Source organism: Gymnoscopelus microlampas, assembly GCF_963454915.1.
Source record: "Gymnoscopelus microlampas genome assembly, chromosome: 11".
NCBI classification, from domain to species: Eukaryota; Metazoa; Chordata; class Actinopteri; order Myctophiformes; family Myctophidae; genus Gymnoscopelus; species Gymnoscopelus microlampas.
The window spans coordinates 42825651-42844503 of NC_139948.1; the positions used below are offsets into that span (position 1 = coordinate 42825651).

General features: G+C 41.1%; 1 protein-coding gene across 1 annotated transcript; it reads right to left on the bottom strand.

Moving 5' to 3' along the window:
* Window positions 1–10843: 10843 nt before the first annotated feature.
* clec19a (C-type lectin domain containing 19A) lies at window positions 10844–17363 on the bottom strand. Its single transcript, XM_084072532.1, has 5 exons — window positions 17176–17363; window positions 15705–15882; window positions 13544–13637; window positions 13049–13181; window positions 10844–11941 (listed from the first exon to the last, which is right to left on the bottom strand). Exons 1-5 carry the CDS (start codon window positions 17261–17263, stop codon window positions 11865–11867), a joined length of 570 nt encoding a protein of 189 aa, XP_083928658.1. The 5' UTR covers window positions 17264–17363; the 3' UTR covers window positions 10844–11864.
* Between the last annotated feature and the right edge of the window lie 1490 nt (window positions 17364–18853).

The window sequence follows — 18853 nt, forward strand, 5'->3', positions numbered from 1 at the left end:
GTATACAATAGTCTATAGTCTAATAATCTAAATCTACAAAGTAACTAACTAAATCTTTCAAATATTTGTAGTGGAAGTATAAATTATCCCAAAAATTGAAATACTCAAGTAAAGTAAAAGTACTCAAAATTGTACCTAGTAAAGTTACTTTCCACCACTGTGAATCACTACTTGTTGTTGAGATTTTAAAGCTATCTTTTGTTGTGCTGTGCTTTTCTATGCTGTCGTTCTTTCTGCACATCACTCCAGTCCTTGAAGTGGCGCCCTGTTTGGTGCCCTGTTAACCACTTAAACCCTTAAAGTCCCTCAGGGCTAGTGTGTTTCTCTTATTGTGGGGAAAGCTTTCGCTTTTCGCTCGGATGCTGGGGTTGAAGTGGTTAATCAGAGACATTGCCTATTACCGGTGGGGGGGTCCATGCCTCTGCTCTTATACCCAGGATTTGAACCCGGTTTCCTGCGTGAGTGCTGACTTTTTTGACCATCAGAATCTTGACCATCAGTTGAACATTTGTTTCAGATCCTGTGTCTATAGGTCAGACATTACCTTTGACACAATCTAAATGTCTCGATAGAAGAGCATTGGAGACGAAATACAACCATCCCAATTGTATAAGTTATATTGTATTAACATACTACAATTTGGACCAAAACAAAACGGGTGCCGCCGGAGGACTGAAATGCTATTGCAATGAATCTGTACGTGTTGAAGAGGTGTGCATACTTTTCAGGGTAAATAGGTATACTGTGAACCCACATCCTATATATTTCAGTGGTAATGAGTCGTGGGTATTCATAATTCATATACCATCATATATACTGTCCACTACACTGGTGCTGCCTGGTGCAGTGTATGTATGTGGCCACTATTTCTGCTCTGTGTTGCCTTACTGTTAAGTGTCTCTGTAATCTGTCCTGGCAGTCCATGATTGTGATGATTCCAATGAAGAATTCGCTCACATGCTAGAACAGTGGTTCTCAACCAGTGGGTCGGGGTCCCCACATGATTTTTTTTTGGGGGGGGGGGGTCCCCAGATGGCAACTTAAGGACTTCAAAAAGAAAAGGAAAAAAATTACTGCATCAAAAGTAATCAACAAACTTTACTATAACAGCTGGTGAAACATTGGTCAAATTGTTAAGTAATATAAGAAAGATGCAAACATTTTGAAGCTCACAACAGAGGCGTTGTGACTGCTATTTTCACAATATTTATCTGTGGCAGCGAGTCAAACTAAATGTAATGCCTCAATTCCTACATTCCAAGTGCTTATCAGGGTGGGGGGTCCTCAGTTCAATTTTTTTTTTGTGGAGTCACGTCCTGAAAAGGTTGAGAACCGCTGGTCTTGTGTGATGATTCCAATGAAGAATTCCCTCACATGCTAGAAGACTGCACCATGTCTAGTTTAGAAAGCCTCATGGCGATGATTATTATGTGGTTGGTTAAAGAGTTAAAGGTATACTGTGCCAGCAAAGATATATATATATTTATGTATTTATTTATTTATTTATGATAAATGAGGATAGAATTTCTCATAAATATGTTTAACTCAAAATGTATGAATGGATGCGTTGACACCCTTTTTCTGCTGTTAAAATGATATCATTGTCTCTTGACTCGAGGTGGCCATATTGAACGGTAGTTTTATTGAATTGTTGTAAAGTGACTCCATGACATGTTAACTGTATTCATTACATTTAACACATAGGGAACTTTCTGATACATACTAACGTAACGTGCGTAAAAGTTGAAAAGGATTTGACCCTCAACCAAATGCTGCACTTCATATTTTCAAAACTTTTCTTTCTTTTTTTGTTATAGTCTGCACCAGGCAGTCATTTCTTGGTGATTTATTTTTATTTAGTGGGTTTATTTAGTCTATAGCTGAAAATGACTTTAGGGAAGATCAGATAGATTTCTCCAACAATGGATCAGGACAAAGAACAACTTCAAAATACTATGTTCATTAATATATTGGGTTCTTGGTTTGGGTGTAATGTAACTAATTACAAGTGCTCTTGTCACTGTAATTGAGTAGCTTTCAACACAAGTAATCTTGCTTCTACTTGAGTAGGGCAATATTTAAATCAAGTAGCCTACCAGTATGTACTTTAAGTGGGATAATATCTTTCCAGCCCTGCTGTTGAGATGGGTAGAGATTGAGAACCACTCAACAGGTTTATACAACCACCTCAAGGTAACAAACAATGAATGTGTTTGTGGTGGTCTCTGTCCTTTTGAAGAAAGAAGAATTGAACAAAAATAATGTGTATGTTTATAGATATCTGGAGTAGATGTTAAAGAGTACAATTGGATTAGATTATTATTTCAATTGATTTTTAGAGTCTCACGTCATTACATGAGTCAAATAGAGAATTGTCAGCTTTCTGTGAAGTTGTGGCCTTCTTTGCGTTGTCCTCTTCGATGCACAGACGTTCGTGTCTTAGATAGGATCTTAAAGTGAATTGGTGTTATTCCTGTAACGTAATCTCTGACAGTTCAAAACTCATACTCATGCTAGAAGATAATTAATGCCGACCGTCAGTCTCACCTGCAATCAGCCTTAAAGATGATTTTAACATGTGGGTCCTTGGTCACATATGATTCATAGGAACTTTTTTATAAATATATTTCTTTCGGTTTTTGACATAATATCGGTGTATTCATGATTGTTACCTTGAAATCACACAAAACTTTCCACACAAAAAAAATGTGTTGGTGTTCTTCTCACTTAGATTTTGTATAATCAAAATGTTGTATAATCCAGTAAATCCCACATACGTACATATGCATTGGACTGTGGGGGGCTGCGTTTATGGCAATGTGGACCTAGATTACAAAATCTAAGTGGAAACGCCAACATCACAATGGTATGAATCAGGCATAAGAGTGAAAAGGGATTCACATGTCAAAAAAGGCTGGTACTGTATGTGTGCTTTAAAATCACTGAAATTCTTGCCAAGTGAGAAACAAGCTTAAGATGTGGCTCTGTGTCGTAAACCAGGGGCTATTATTAGCTGCAGATGCGTATGGGGAATGTCAAATGCACAAAATATTGGCTGAGAGGAGAGGAATATATCTGATAGGGATTGTGTTGTAAAATGTACATTCTCACTTTATTAAAAACAAATGTATAATCTATGTACTAGCACAAAATTAACCATTTATAAAAGTCAAAGATGCCCTAGCCTAGGTGGACAGATTTCTTTCGGGGGGGAGGGGGGGTCCCCCTTGTCCGAAGGGGGACCCCTGTGGACAAACTCATCACATTTCTGTTTTCAACCACTTCTGGTGGTCGTCTGAATAACCATATTGTGTTATCCCAAGTCATAGGTTCCATAGTGTCTGTGCATCTAGGTTGTTGCTGTGGTCTGTGTTCTAACGGTATTTTTGTCATTGATTATGCTTACACGTGTACAGACGGGCACATGCGTATGCGCGTGTGTATGCGTCCTGAGAGTCATTAATCCGCTGCGTTGCATACAAATTAGTATTCTGGTGGTGCAATTGGTGTTACTGTAAGTGCAATTGTGCTTCGGAAATCTGTTCACACAGAGGTGAGGCCACTTTATCCTTTAAACGTCTGCCGTTGTTTGATCTAAAGCAATATTTATCTCTGTTCTCTGTTGTAGCCTCTTTTAGCTGTAGTCACTGTTAGGCAGACTCTGTTTGCCATTATGAAATAATTATGTTTAACTGTTTGTTGAAGTGCACACATACTGTACACACAAATGCTGACACGAAACTGATGTAGACTTGCACAGATACTGTATATTCCATACACTTCACGGTGATACTTTCAAATATACTTACACACATGCCCATGCCCATGCCCATGCGCATGCACACACACACACACACACACACACACACACACACACACACACACACACACACACACACACACACACACACACACACATATGCACATGCACGCGCTCACACACACACACACACACACACACACACACACACACACACACACACACGCGTACACACGCACACACATGCACACTGTCAGGTGTTCCAATGACCTCTTCCACCTCGCCTACAAATTTGTGATCTTTCTATCTCAGTTGTCTGGTTTCACGGCAACACACCAAATAAAGTGCTTGTGCAATGATGTACCCTGTGTATATGAATTATTTGAAGATGGGCTATTTTGGATAAGGTATATGGATGCTGGGTTTTTAAATGGCTGAAATTCATTCTACACGGTAACAGCAAACGTAAGCGCTAAAATCCTCAAATGGGTGACTTTTCAAAACAATTACTGTCTCTAAATGTCCCAACAACATCCCAGTCTCTTATTATGTGCAGAGCTAAAAGCTGACCCTCACCAACAGAGTTAACCAAGTCCACATTTATTGGCTGCAGTATAATGATGTTGTTCCAGACTGCGTGAGCTGCTGCCTCCAGCAGAGCACACGAGCTGCTTCTCCACAGACATTACATGACTTGTAATTGTGTGTGTGTGTGTGTGTGTGTGTGTGTGTGTGTGTGTGTGTGTGTGTGTGTGTGTGTGTGTGTGTGTGTGTGTGTGTGTGTGTGTGTGTGTGTGTGTGTTAAAGAGCTGGAGAGACAGGAAGACCCCTGTTATTTAACAAACACTTACTATCAGAATATAGAGATTTAACCTTTTTAACAATAAACGTTTTGTTAAACCAAAGAGTATCACTTAGCCTAGCACACCACTTACTTAAAGGCGTCATACAGAGTCTGGAATGTAATTTTAAACGTTGTGCTTTCAAGGTTAGAAATGTGCTTGAATTCGCAATGTATTCCTGGAAAGTGCTTGATTGTTTTGGATTTTTCCTTAGATATGTCAGCCTAATTTGATTAGGCACCTCCAAAGTGCTGGAAAAGTGCATGAAAGTCACTCACTCTTAAAAAAAAAAGTACAGCATGTGCTTAGGAATGTTGTTGACGAATCATCAATCACAAAACAAACAAGGCCATGCACCATGCATGGCTGAATACATGCACACAAAATGCATTAAATACATTGTCAAAACATAATGATGGTATTTCTTCTAAATACTTAACACAGCGTTCCTCGCTGATTCTTTAAAGTGAACCAAAAGGACCCTTAGGGGTCCAATTTGGTTACATTCGTGCACTCTCAAAGTTAAATGAACACATAGATTTACAGTGTGTCACCTTAACCACTTAAACCCTACATACTTCATTGACCGTAGTCCCCCAGGGGTCTATACTAGAATAGATACTATGCCCCCCTCCTTATTCCCTCTTAACTGAATATCTTTGCCAAAAATAGCCTATCTACAAGCTCACCACGTGGTGTGTTGTTATTTCCGCCGAGTGTTCACCCCAGAATGGGGACACCAGGGCTCACGTGGTTAATTGCTCAGTTTTTTCCGTGTTTTTACGATTTAATCTCAAAGGTCAGGATGCCAGGTTGAGCCCGAATTTGATTTTGTTTGATCCCCCCAGCCTGTCACCTTCTGGGTCACTGACTGGTCAGTGTGTACTGGTCTAATAATGGGAGTGATGTCCAACACATTCTAACAAGCCTTTATCATTGCTCATAACCTCAGAGTCCAGATAAGGTCTTTTTAAACTATGTTTCTACATGCTTCCGTAAATCAGTGGTTCTAAACTTTTTTTTATTTGAAGGACCCCCAGTTTGTTATGCTTTAGGCCATAGACCCCCATAACTCTGAGAGTGTACAAATGGAACCAAACGGACCCATAAGGGTACCTGACTATCAGTCATTTCCAGGGACCCCCTGGAACTCCCTCAAGGACTCCCGGGGGGCCCGGATCCCATTTTGAGAACCACTGCCCTAAATAACACAAGGGAAGGTTATATCATGTCTTTTGTTTTGGTACATACTAGACCGATCCGGTCCGGTCTGGTCCGTTCCGGTGCCCAACCTACGAGAATGCATGCCCACCCGGTTATGCAATACCCATTCTACCCTTTTTCAGAGTACCTGTGTCTGTGTCCTTATGGAGATCTCTTTATCTATCTATCTATCTATCTATCTATCTATCTGTCTGTCTGTCTGTCTGTCTGTCTGTCTGTCTGTCTGTCTGTCTGTCTGTCTGTCTGTCTGTCTGTGTACCTTTTATGCCCATATAGAGATCCCTGATGTCATACATGCCCATATAAGGCATGCTGATATAAAGGCTTATCTGCCGGATTGGCTGTTATGGACAACTGGATCGCCATATATGCCTATATTTTTTACGCCCATATATGGAGATCCCTGTATCATCAGTATATGCCCATATATATGCCCATATGTAGTGGGAAACCAGGAATCTACCGCTCATGCAAGGGGGACTCCTCCCTTGGCCAGGGGAGATGTTGTGCTATGAGCTTCAGGCAGGGCCATTTGTCATCTAGCAGGTGTCATACCAGGCAGACTGTGATGGCCACACCAACAGCAGCCACACATTATGTCAGCAAAACATGGTGGAAACCTTTGACACTAAGGTCTCAGAGGCACTTACCCGTCAGGCAAGTACAGGTCATGTTCTACTTGGCCAAAGGTCATGCCCACTTGCCCGAAAACTAAATCGTCCATTATAAAACGGTAGGTAAAATTTGAATTACTGGTCAATTTAAAGGGTCTACACCATGAATTTTAACTTTTTCTTCATTTTTGTGTGTTTTTGGTCTCCCCCACCTCTCTTCTGTTCCAACAAATACCCGACTTCGAGCATGCAGGCTTTCATAGGCTATCTGTGGTTTTCATGTAAATTGGTCTGAAAACAGTCCGTCAGATTTGTTCCCCCACCCTACGTCACGTCTGGGAACAATTCCTCCCGTTTTTCAGTTCTAACCCCAAAAAAAAAATCCAAAAAAAAAAAAAAAAAAAAAAAAAAACATTTTTAATTTTTTTCATTTTTTTTCTTTTTTTTTTTTTGTACTTTTTCCACACAGAACCAGGACATGACATGCATACAAACTGGCTCAATAGCGCCCCGTGCCAAACAGGACAATGTGGTATTGCAGGTGAAAGTGCTTTATAAGCCAGAGAGAAGTTAGTTGGAATGAGTATATCTGAGGCTTGATTTAGGCTCAAACCTTTTGAAAAACGTTTGAGGGACATAAACAATATGATATCAAATATTATTATTATTTTTTAAATTCATGGTGTAGCTCCTAACACATATTTTTTACTTTCTACTTGCGAATTCTGTGGCTGCGTGATAAAAAATGTCATACCTCAATATTTATGCCAAATATCAAAATAGCTATGAATAATGACTATGGGTTCACACTTATTATTTTATATTTTCAAGTGTAGCAACATTAAAAACAGCACGTTATATGTCATTATAGGGGGGGACAGAGCGCTCTGGGCTGGTCACTCACGTGCAGGTGTTTAGACAGATATAAAGCTGGTTGCGTCCCCACTCAAACGCGCACTTGCCCAGTCGGGCAACCCGAAAGTAAGCTCCACCTGCCCGAAGGTTTTATTTACCTGCCAGGGGCAGTCGGGCAGCCCTTATAGACGGATTTCCGCGCGACGTCATCACAGAGCAGAATGCGCAATCTGCGCATGCTCGGGGGAAACGAATTGTTGCGCCGTTCACTCTGTTGTTATGTTCGGGAGTTAGATAGCCATAATTCTGCTATTATAGGCATAATAGGCATAATGCTGCTATTATATACAAACAGATCCAACTTCCGACAAATCATTTTTATTGAGTAAACAAGGTATTACAAACTGCATAATTTAATCTACTTTCATTAAACCCGGTGAAGATCATTTCTTTTATGAATGGACATTTGACCAGAGCTGCTGCGGGTAATGGCGCCCTCTATAGGCTTCCCCCTCCTCTGCGCGGTCATATCCTCTCATGTTTACTAACAGGAAACCTGTCTATAGTGTCAACCCCTGATTCATTTAGTTAAGATTACTTTTCAGCACGACATAATATAAATAACTACACACAGAACAGTTTAAATGTCATACTGTTAACAAGTTTGACAGATGGGTTGCTGATTGGAGCGCACCCATTTAGTTAACCTTTGTTATTATTAAGTTGATTCATGAGAAGTTATTTAATTTGCATTTTGATTAGTTTTCTTTAAGTCGTCGGTACTGAGGAGCTTTACTAGAGATGATTGGCTGGTCAAAGAAACGGAGTTCAACTGCTTTAGAGCTACTTTTAAGGAGCTGATGGGGAAATTGGACTGCAACAACTTCCTTCTGTGTGTGTGTGTGTGTGTGTGTGCGTGCGTGTGTGTGTGTGTGTGTGTGTGTGTGTGTGTGTGTGTGTGTGTGTGTGTGTGTGTGTGTGTGTGTGTGTGTGTGTGTGTGTGTGTGTGTGTGTGTGTGTGTGTGTGTGTGTGTGTGTGTGTGTGTGTGTGTGTGTGTGTGTGTGTGTGTGTGTGTGTGCGTGCGTGCGCGCGCGTGCCACACTAAAGCATGTAAAAGAATGGAACAACTTTGGAGTTTGTTTTATTATGAAGGTTTAATCAAATAGTTCAACGATTACTTTTACAGTATTGCAGGCATGATATCAGTCTTATATTTTAATGCAAAACTCCATTTAAACCTTTTTCTGTGATATTTGTAGATGCTTTTTTACATCCTTATAACATTTCTATCCTTAATACATTCTTCACTCCAACTTTGTACACTCACTCACAGACCTCAATTGACATTCAGGATTTTGTGTAGTTTATAACACATAGTCGGTATCTAACTAAACAAATGTAAATACCCACATTGACAGCCGGATCTGAGAGAGAAATACTGAGCAAAGTACGGTATAAAAAAGCTATCACGCTTTAAGCCAGTCCTGTAGTTCAATAATACATCTCTTAATTGGAGAATATACAGTACTACAATAAAAGAATTCCAGAAATGACAGTGAGGAAACACGGTAGAAATACATTTGTTAATTTATCATAAGGAGCTGAAGAATTCCATATTGTGAGATGCTTCAGATGTGCATTGAACCCAAACCATAAGCAGCTATACTGTACATTCTTTATGTCATATAAACTTTGAGGCCCGACTAAGCCGGTCCTTCTGTATGTCTTTATGTCATATAAACTTTGAGTTCAGATACAACACATCAATCAGAATATAATACAGAAATCATGTAGGAATGCCCTCTTATACCCACAGCGCACAGAACTCAGTGTGCCTTCATTATGACATCTGACTGAAATCTTAGAGAAAAATAACATATTTCCTGATCATCTGGGCCCAAGAGTTAAAACTTTTAATCCCTATCGGAGCGGGTCAGATTTGAACCTTGGGTAGTTCAAAAAAGAAAGGGAACAAAAAATCGGTTTGATATCCCATTTGTGGTCAATCATATCAGCAAACATTGTGTCAAAAATATATATAAGTTTGATTAACCCTTTAAGACCTGAAGCCGATTCTACATGTCTCCTAAATCCCAACAGTATTCTGAAAAACGTATGTTTCTATATCAGTGGTGCTAAAACCTTTTCATGTCAAGGACCCCCACAATTATATGCATTTGGTTGCGGACCCCCATCTCAAAATATGTTGTTCCAGGGACCCCCAGAAGCAAAGATTTGAGTTACAAATGTTCGTTTTAAAAATATATGTATCAAAGATTTGCAAAACAATTCTCAATTTTTCAAAAATAGCAGATGCCAAAGTGTAGAATAATGCTTTTTAGCTCAAATCAAAATGTGACACAGATGCGTTTCAGGTTTAATCAAATAATATTTTTAACACCCAAAATGTTGGAACTCTTGGGCCCTGAGGATTTAGTGTGTGGTAAGGTTGCTTGCCCAAGTGATCAGTTGTAGCTCTTGGTTAACTACAAGCTAGTGAAGACATTTCATTAAGGTATAAATGATTCTTCCCATCTTTGTACGCTTTGTCAAGACTGTTTGTCTTGTCCACAGGTGATGATTGCACGGTATTCACACTATCACTAATTAAAGACTATGCTGTCACAAATATAAGTGCCTCCCAAAATCCCCATTTTGGGCCATTGTATTTATCAGAAGTATTCTCAGACCGAGATGTAATGCAAAATTACCGAAACGATACAAACACAAGTTATATTTAATTTTAGCACGTTTGGGCTTAAGTCAGATTTTGGTTTTGCAAAAATGTCCCATGCTTGCACACGAGTCCAGCTCTAGTCCTCCAGCCCGATCCCAGCCACCACCATCAATCTGACCATACCATTAAAAGGCAAACGTCCATATTTCTATAAATGTTATAACCTTATTTTTTAATAACCTTAAAATAACCTTGCTTACACAAATCTCACACCCATAAAAGTACTGTATTTACTGTATATTCAAAAATAAATGACTTTAAAACATAATATCAACATGATAATCAATAACGACTATCCAAACATAATACATGAGCTGCTGGTGAAGTAGAACAACCATAACTATAATGTTCATGTGTTGCTATAGGTGAACATCAGTCATGATGAAGACAGAGGAGCTGATGCCAAGGTAAAGGCTTAAAGGAGTTGTTCACCCAAAAATGTACTTATTTTCTATCAATTACTCACCCCATGAAGCCTTGAATTCACTGAGATTTTTTGTTTTTTGTCGCATTCCTGAGCCAATAATTTGATGACTGGCGGAGACTCAAAGAGTCTCCTATACTGAGTCTCCTATTGACCGATGACCACAGTCATCAAATTGTTGGCTCAGGAATGTGCCAAAAACAAAATAATCTCCTTGAATTCAAGGCTTCATGGGGTATGTAATTGATAGAAAATAAGATGTTTTTTTTTGGGTGAACTACTCCTTTTAAGACCTGAGGCCTATTCTACAAATGCCGTCTCAATCCTAACAGTTTTCTGAAAAACATGTTTCTAAATCAGTGGTTCTCAAACTTTTTCATGCCAAGGATCACCCTATATAGATTTGCACAGATTTTCACGGTTTATCAAAAATAGCCGATCTACAAGTTTATAGCGCACGCATTATGAGCTTGTATTATCTGCTATTTTTGAATAGCCAAAGAATAAAATAATGGTTGAAGTGGTTAAAATGATTCTGACACAGATGCTTTCCCGGATTGAATGGGTTCACCGCTTGAACCCTAGCGTCCCTATTCTGGCCATCCCATAATAGGGCAACATTTGGCAACAATAGCTGACCTACACATTCACAAGGCGCCACGGTGGGATGTGTTGTGTGCCAGATCTGCTATTTTTCGGCAAAGAGATTTTGTGTAGTGGGGAAAAAAATAAAGGGTACACCTCTGAGGGTATAGGGTTTAAGTGATTAAGCCTGATTTACACTTTGTCGTATGACAGTGTCGCGCACCAAAAATACATGATCTACAAGCTTGCGAGCTTGCATATCGTCGATTTTCAGTGTGATGACCGCAATGGAAAAAAAGTCCTAGGGACTTCTTGTGTTATCCTTTTAGCACCATTGTATAATCGTACCACTGTACTTATTTGCAAACTGTATTCAATTGAAATAAAGTATTCAATCAATGTGTTGTTAGCCTGAAAGGTTATGTTATTGGCAGGCGACACTGTTGTACCACATAATATAAATTCATCTTAATTAGCTAGAGAATATCGAGGAGAGTAAACAGGAGATGAGATGGGGGGAGGGGGAGGAGGGGGGCAGCCATTAATCAAACAGCTTGTTTGTGGTTGTCTGAGGGAGAGGGGAAGAGATTGAGTGATATACGAGAACTGTCAAATCCACAGGGTTAATTTGAAATCAATTTAAAATAGCATTCAGGATTTTGCTGTGGGTGTGTGCCTGTGTGGCCTGTGTGTGCGTGCGTGCGTGCGTGCGTGCGTGCGTGCATGCGCGCACGCGCGCGTGTGTGTGTGTGTGTGTGTGTGTGTGTGTATGTGTGAGTGCATGCAAGCATGTGTTCGAGAAAGAGAGAGAGAGAGAGAGAGCTAATTATCCAGTGTAGGGATCTTGCACACAAAGGGGAAGGCTCTGTCACAGCTGTTGTCATTCCAGGATCTCAGCGCTGCAAAAGAACAGCACACACACGCACGCACACACACACGCACACACACACACACGCACGCACGCACGCACGCACGCACGCACGCACGCACACACACACACACACACACACACACACACACACACACACACACACACACACACAGGCTCATTTCAGATTACAGAAAAAGTTTATGAACACGAGCAAAACCAACAGTGCCAGAATGGAAAAATGTTACACTCTTTTGCTGTTAAATTAACACTGGGGATTTCACAGGGTATCCACGTCTTTGTGCGTCTTTCAGGGCCAACTGCACACATCACAATGTAGGAAGGTAATTGTTTCCATGTTGAGCGCACCAATAAGATCAAGGCCTGTGGGACATTATGATGCCAGGGACGACCAAATAATACAATCTCATTTCTGAGCGTCAACATGTGTGTGTGTGTGTGTGTGTGTGTGTGTTGTGTGTTGTGCGTGTGTGTGCTTGCCTGCGTGCGTGCGTGTGTGCGTGCGTGCGTGTGTGTGTGTGTGTGTGTGTGTGTGTGTGTTTGTGTCACGTGTGTGTGTCAGTGGTGGAAGAAGTTTTTTGTTTTTTTTACTTAAGTAAAAGTATCAATACTGCAATGTAGAAATACTCTGTAGTCCAGTAATCCAAATGTACTTCAATAAAAGTACAAAAGTATTGGCATCAAAACTTAAGTAAAAGTACTCATTATGCAGAATGTTTCACATGGTCTCATAATGTATAAAATGTATAACAATCCGTTGAAAATAGCAGATCTACAAGCCCACAATGTACAATGTGACGAGATGTGAGCTTGTTGATAGGCTATTTTCAAATAGCCATATATATAGTATAGCCTACCTCAAGTATATATAGGGCTGAAGTGGTTAATATATGTTTTGTATTAATAATTAAAATCCCCAAAATAACTAGTAACTAAAGTTTTCAAATAATTGTAGCAAAGTAACAGTACAATATTTTTCTCTGAGATGTAGTGGAGTAGAAGTAAAAGTATTGAAAATTGGAAGTGCTCAAGTACAGTAAAAGTACCTCAAACTTGTACATAGGTACAGTAGGCCTACTGGAGTAAATGTATTTAGTTGCTTTACACCACTGCTCACCGCTGTTTGGTCTGAACCAGATCTCGACACAGTCCTCGTCCTGAGGGATGCGGTGGATTCCGTCATCAGGCTGGTTGCCATCCCAGTAACTGTACTCATAGTGACTGCCGTCCGTCCACTCCAGACTGCCCTCCTGTGGACAACAGAGGACACAACACCAGGAGGCACGACCCCTCAGAGTCTCAGAGACAAAAACCCGATCAGCAGGGGAGCTGCTCGGAATTCTGGGAGCCCATGACAACACACTAATCCCCAGCAAGGCACTCACTCAACCCCCCTCTTCTTTATAGCTACCTCTAGTCTAGTCATTGTACTGTAGCTAGCAGTTGTGTGTGTGTGTGTATGTGTGTGTGTGTGTGTGTGTGTGTGTGTGTGTGTGTGTGTGTGTGTGTGTGTGTGTGTGTGTGTGTGTGTGTGTGTGTGTGTGTGTGTGTGTGTGTGTGTGTGTGTGTGTGTGTGTGTGCGCGTGTGTGCGCGTGTGTATGCGTGCGTTACCTGTCTGCGGTCGTGCAGGCCTATCCAGATGTCAGTGGGGATGCCAGGTATGCGGCTGTTGACCAGGTCGTACACAAACACGTTCTCCTCCCAGCTGAGCGACACAAACACACATTTGACTTGAGCTGACTTCAGACCTCACGGAATAATACAGTGGCTCTCAAACCTTTTAACCATTTGTACCCTCTCAGGGTTACGGGCCTGTAAAGCCACGTTTTCACAGCCAAAGTGCAGGCAGTATAGTAGAATATTTTTTATCCATGTCATGTGAAAACGTGCACACATGAACATCTTGTATATGGCAGGAGTTTTGGTGTTTGAAAACCTTCGGCAAGCTTCCTTAAGGAAACCCCCTCAACGTACCCTGAGGGAATGCAAGGTACCCTGCACCCCACTTTGAGAAGCACTGGACTAAATACAACAGCGCAAGTCCAAACAAGTACTGAGAGAGTGTACACATGTACCAAATGGACCCTTATGGGAATAGTTGTACATACTCTGATTCGCAAATAGATGAATTAACAATGATGATTTTACTGTGTAAATATGTACCGGTATGTCATACTACAGTACATACAGTACTATGAATACTACTGTATGTGAAGACTGCATTTTAAATGTAACATCCTTGACTGGAGCTTTGTTGACGTTAGACAGTCAGGCCTGTAATGTCCTTAAATTGGTAGGTAATGGATTACATGTACTAGCCTGACAGTCATCGGACTATACTAAAAATAGTGCTTGTGATCTGTTACAGTGACAGAAAGAAAATGTAATAAATGCAGTGATGTGGTCCACAGACATCCTTTAATGTACTATTTAATAATAGATGCCTGACAAATTATCTCAACATTATCTATTGAAAACCATTGCATTGGATTTCTCAAAAAAAGTAAATACAGTTTGAGATAGCATTTTTAGTCACAAACATCTTTTCAAACAACGGTTAGAAATGGCATTTACAGTATGGCAATAATAACACTATTAAAACTACAGTCAAAAAGGCTATTTAATGAGTCATTCCACGTTAACTAAAAGTAATCGGATTGTGTTACTGTCAGTAAGTAATCCCTTGGAATAAATGATTGATTATAAATGTTATGATGGTGGCAGTAGATTATTACTGCTATTATTATACTATTACTATTATGGATATACGTAGGAACATATTTTCGTTTCGAATTTCACCCACTTCTTCACAGCGCTATAAACCTGTGATGTGATTCTGATGTTCGAAACTTGCTGTAATGTTGTCATGCTATGCATGCATACTGTATGGATGACATTGCTTACCTGTTTTTATTCTTATTTTGTTGTGACTGGTACGCTAACTTCATCTTACTTTCTTGAATCAATAAAGCGTTGTTGTAACTTATTTTATTACCAATACTGTGAGCATAGAAATAATAATGTAACATCTCAATTTAAGCCATTAAAACATCCGTAAGCATCCGTGTCATTTAACATTTTTGCATCGGCTATTCAAAAATAGAAGACATATCATTTTTTTTTTAATATTTGAAAAATCTTGAAAGTGATGCGAGAACTACTGGTTTAGAAGGCATTTGTAGAATCGGCCTCAGGTCTTGATGGGATAAAGCAGCCAGACAATAGAAAATGTTCTGTCTAGGCTATAATTTTTATTTATCGTCAACAACGTACGCTTAGCCTATAGAAACAAAGAAAAGCCTTTCTAGGGTTATATTTGAACAGGGCCCTTCTCTCAACCATGACTGCTGATTTGTTAGATGCAGGTCTATATTTACACTCCTCCATGCCCTGATACCAGCTGACCTGCTTCACCCTCTAACTAGGCCTGGAGAAACCAGGTGTGCTGCTGGGCTGGCTTGTCTTTGCTGAGGGCCATCAATTGATAAGTGTTCCTTTGAAGTACAACCGCACCGTAAAATCCTCAGTGTTACTTTAACTCCAAGTTACAAATGGACAAATGAACACTGTCTGATAGTTTTACTGTGTGTTCCCAAGAACTGCAGTGTCTGTATGAGTGTGCGTACGTGCGTGCGTGCACGCGTGCGTGTGTGTGTGTGTGTGTGTGCGTGTGCGTGCACGAGTGCATGTGCGTGTGTGTTTGCGTGCATTCAGGCATGCATCTGTGCAGTGTGCATGATGCATGCAGTATTGCGTAGCCTAATAGTCCAACCTGTGTATGGAGGCGAGCTTGGCTGACTTGAGGCCATTGGAGAACTCTGAGCAGTACAGGTCAGCTTCAGCCCAGGTCCTGTTGAGTGGGAAGAACCGGTAGCAGTTCCCCTCAAACTCGGTCCAGAACAGTGGACACAACGCTGGAGGAGGCGAGTCTGGCAGCTGCAGAGGAAGGCCTGAGGAACAAGACAAAGTGTATATGAAGTGTATTTTTAGTTGAGCCATGTTGATTTTGAGAGTGGTTTCTTCATCCACAGAGCTGATGTGGATTTTGGGCAGGTGTTAAATTAACTGACACTAATAAATTCCTTAGACTTTGTTGAGGATATCCCAGTGTGGAGAGAGGAAGAGAAAGGATTGTGGAGAAGATAGTAGAAGACAGAAAGGTTTGTTTTCAAGTGTGTCATCTCTATTGTATACAGTAGGTCCCGACACAGTAAAATCTGGAGTATTCATTCTGCAGTGACTTATAATACACTCACAGTGAAATAATGTAAGCACTCTTGTTTTTCTGGAGCAAGCAGGCACCATTGCGTCTTAGGTGGTGTTCCCTTAACTTATATATCTTGCATAATTTTCAAACACAGGACAGACATACTGTAAATACTGTATATACTGTATATTGCTCCTCGAAATACTCAAAACTAAGGCAATATCTTTTAATGATTCCTCCCTAACTCATGCCATATTCTCCATCAAAGCAACGAGTCCGAGAGCGTGTCGGAGGCAGCAATGGCAAACGTTGTTGCGTGGCTTTAATACGGAACCATACCCAGTAGCTTTCAAATGCACTCCAGATGATACTTACACTAAACGTTCACCTGGACGTGAAAACCTTCAAACTCTGCCAGCCACATTCCAAATGATCTGACCCGTTGGACCAAAATAGATTCCTGCAGTCGGCAGGGACCGTGATATAAGTGCAACACATGTACACAAGACGTGCCTTTGATAACAATTTGATGAAGTGTGATTGGGAACGAAAAGTAATATAATATAATCGAGATTTTTTTGAATAACATTTAATGCCCTGTGAAATTCAATACCCAAGAAATGTGGAACTTTGAGGGTCATAAATATGAACTGAGACCATCATCTAAGCACATTGTCTAGTCAGCTTGATTATCATGCAGCAAAAACTCACAAGTCCATGTTCAGTCACTACTCCTCAGTGTTAATATGGAACCAAATGGACCCCTAAGGGGCTGTAACTTAGAGAGTTACAGACCCTAACAGGTACATTTGGTTCAATTTCTACACTCTCTCAGTTAAATTAGCACTTAGGACTTTACAGTGTTAATGCTCCGGTGCTGTAGCTCCGACTGAGCCTCAGCTCCTGCAGTCTCCACAGCCTGGCTGGCAGCCCCAGAACGGGGCTGGACTCTCTGAGCTCATCTCGATCTCCCCCCCTGAACTGAAGCTGGTTCTCCCCTGGTAAATCCCTGGCTCCAGAGGAGCGCTATACTCACCGTGGGTGATCTGGATGTTGGTGGAGGGTCGACTTCTGACTGGAAGAACCCAGAGGACCAGGGACAAGCACAACTCCCAAAAGAGCATCTTCAACTGTCTGAGGAACCAAAGACACGTTGTGACGCCGACACACGCAGATCCATGGTGTGGGCGTGTGTGTGTGTGAGGGAATGTGTGTGATGGAAAGAGGGTGTGTGTGTGTGGGTGTGTGTGTGTGTGTGTGTGTGTGTGTGTGTGTGTGTGTGTGTGTGTGTGTGTGTGTGTGTGTGTGTGTGTGTGTGTGTGTGTGTGTGTGTGTGTGTGTGTGTGTGTGTGTGTGTGTGTGTGTGTGTGTGTGTGTGTGTGTGTGTGTGTGTGTGTGTGAGTGTGTGTGAGAGAGAGAGAGAGAGAGAGAGAGAGAGAGAGAGAGAGAGAGAGAAAGAGCAACAGGACACAGAGAGAGTTGAGAGAGTTACCGTTGTTTTTTTCCAGACCCTTCCCAGTCAATCACACTGGCTCTGAACTCTGCAAATAACTCAAAGATAAAGACAGTGGGTGGGAACGAGAGAGAGAGAGAGAGAGAGAGAGAGAGAGAGAGAGAGAGAGAGAGAGACGGACAGACAGACAGACAGACAGAGAGAGAGAGATGAGAGAAAAACTGACAAAGGAACCTACTCCCAGCTTCGCAATTCCATCCCCAAAGTAGGCATCTATTAATATAACACTATACTGTAATCCCAAAACATACCCCAGCGAGTACAAACATAAAGAGAGTACATCCACCCCTCGCCAACAACAATTATTCACCAGCTGTCAAGACATATGAAGAAACAGATGTTAATTATAAGCAATGCTTCTTACATCACTTACTCTCTGGTTTGTTCAGCCCTTTTGGCCCAATTGGATAGAAGGATTTTGTCTTGGGGCATAAGCTAATGTAAGCTTACAGTATTTGTACTTCTATCATCAGGGAAGTTGGGGCTGAAATTGTGCAATGACTGACCATGAAGTCAGGATCGTGATGTATAACCCTAAAGCTGTTGTTTATCCACAACCCTGTCAGAATATCTAGCTGTCACGTCTCACAAACGGGATCCAAAAAGCCAGTCTCCCACTTTCCGGGTCGAATGTTCCAGTGACTCCTGCTTGGCCGGGCGTTCCAAAGAACACATTAGGCCGTGTTCAAGGGTGGGAGGCCTCAGGCCGGGCAGGGAGGGTGATCTCTGTCACTGCATTTTAGGGTCCTAACAGGTTGGCCGGGGGACCTACGGTAGCCTACGCAGTAACACAGGGAGCAGAACTGGAAAGGATAGCATGTTCCTCCACGCAATACCTCCCCAGTGAAAATGTCCTCTCTGTCAGGTGAACAGACGCAGCTGGTGAGGTCGCGTCATGTGGCGGAGGAGAGGTGGTCTACACCCTCTAGGGTGGGACTACATGGGGGAATTGGGAATTGGCATAATGACTAAGGAGATAATAAGAAATGGAAAAAGAGAAACAAACTGTGCCATACTGTACTCTTGTTGTTACGGTATGTAATGTAGAACATGACATTAGTGTTTGCCTAACTTTTGCCTAACTTCCTTTTTTTTAATTTAATTTAATTTATAGTGCTAAAGTTATTAACGGCTTCACACAGCATAAGAAAAAGCAAACATGGGATACAACAGCAATATAACAGCAGGCACAACTATGTTA

Bases quoted from the DNA above. Each gene is read 5' to 3' on its own strand.
- clec19a (XM_084072532.1), bottom strand. From the start codon at position 17,263: ATGCTCTTTTGGGAGTTGTGCTTGTCCCTGGTCCTCTGGGTTCTTCCA. The intron at 15,883-17,175 runs GTGAGTATAGCG...CTTGTTCCTCAG, and splicing joins CAACATCCAGATCACCCACG to GCCTTCCTCTGCAGCTGCCA. The intron at 13,182-13,543 runs GTAACGCACGCA...TGTTGTCCACAG, and splicing joins GCCTGCACGACCGCAGACAG to GAGGGCAGTCTGGAGTGGAC.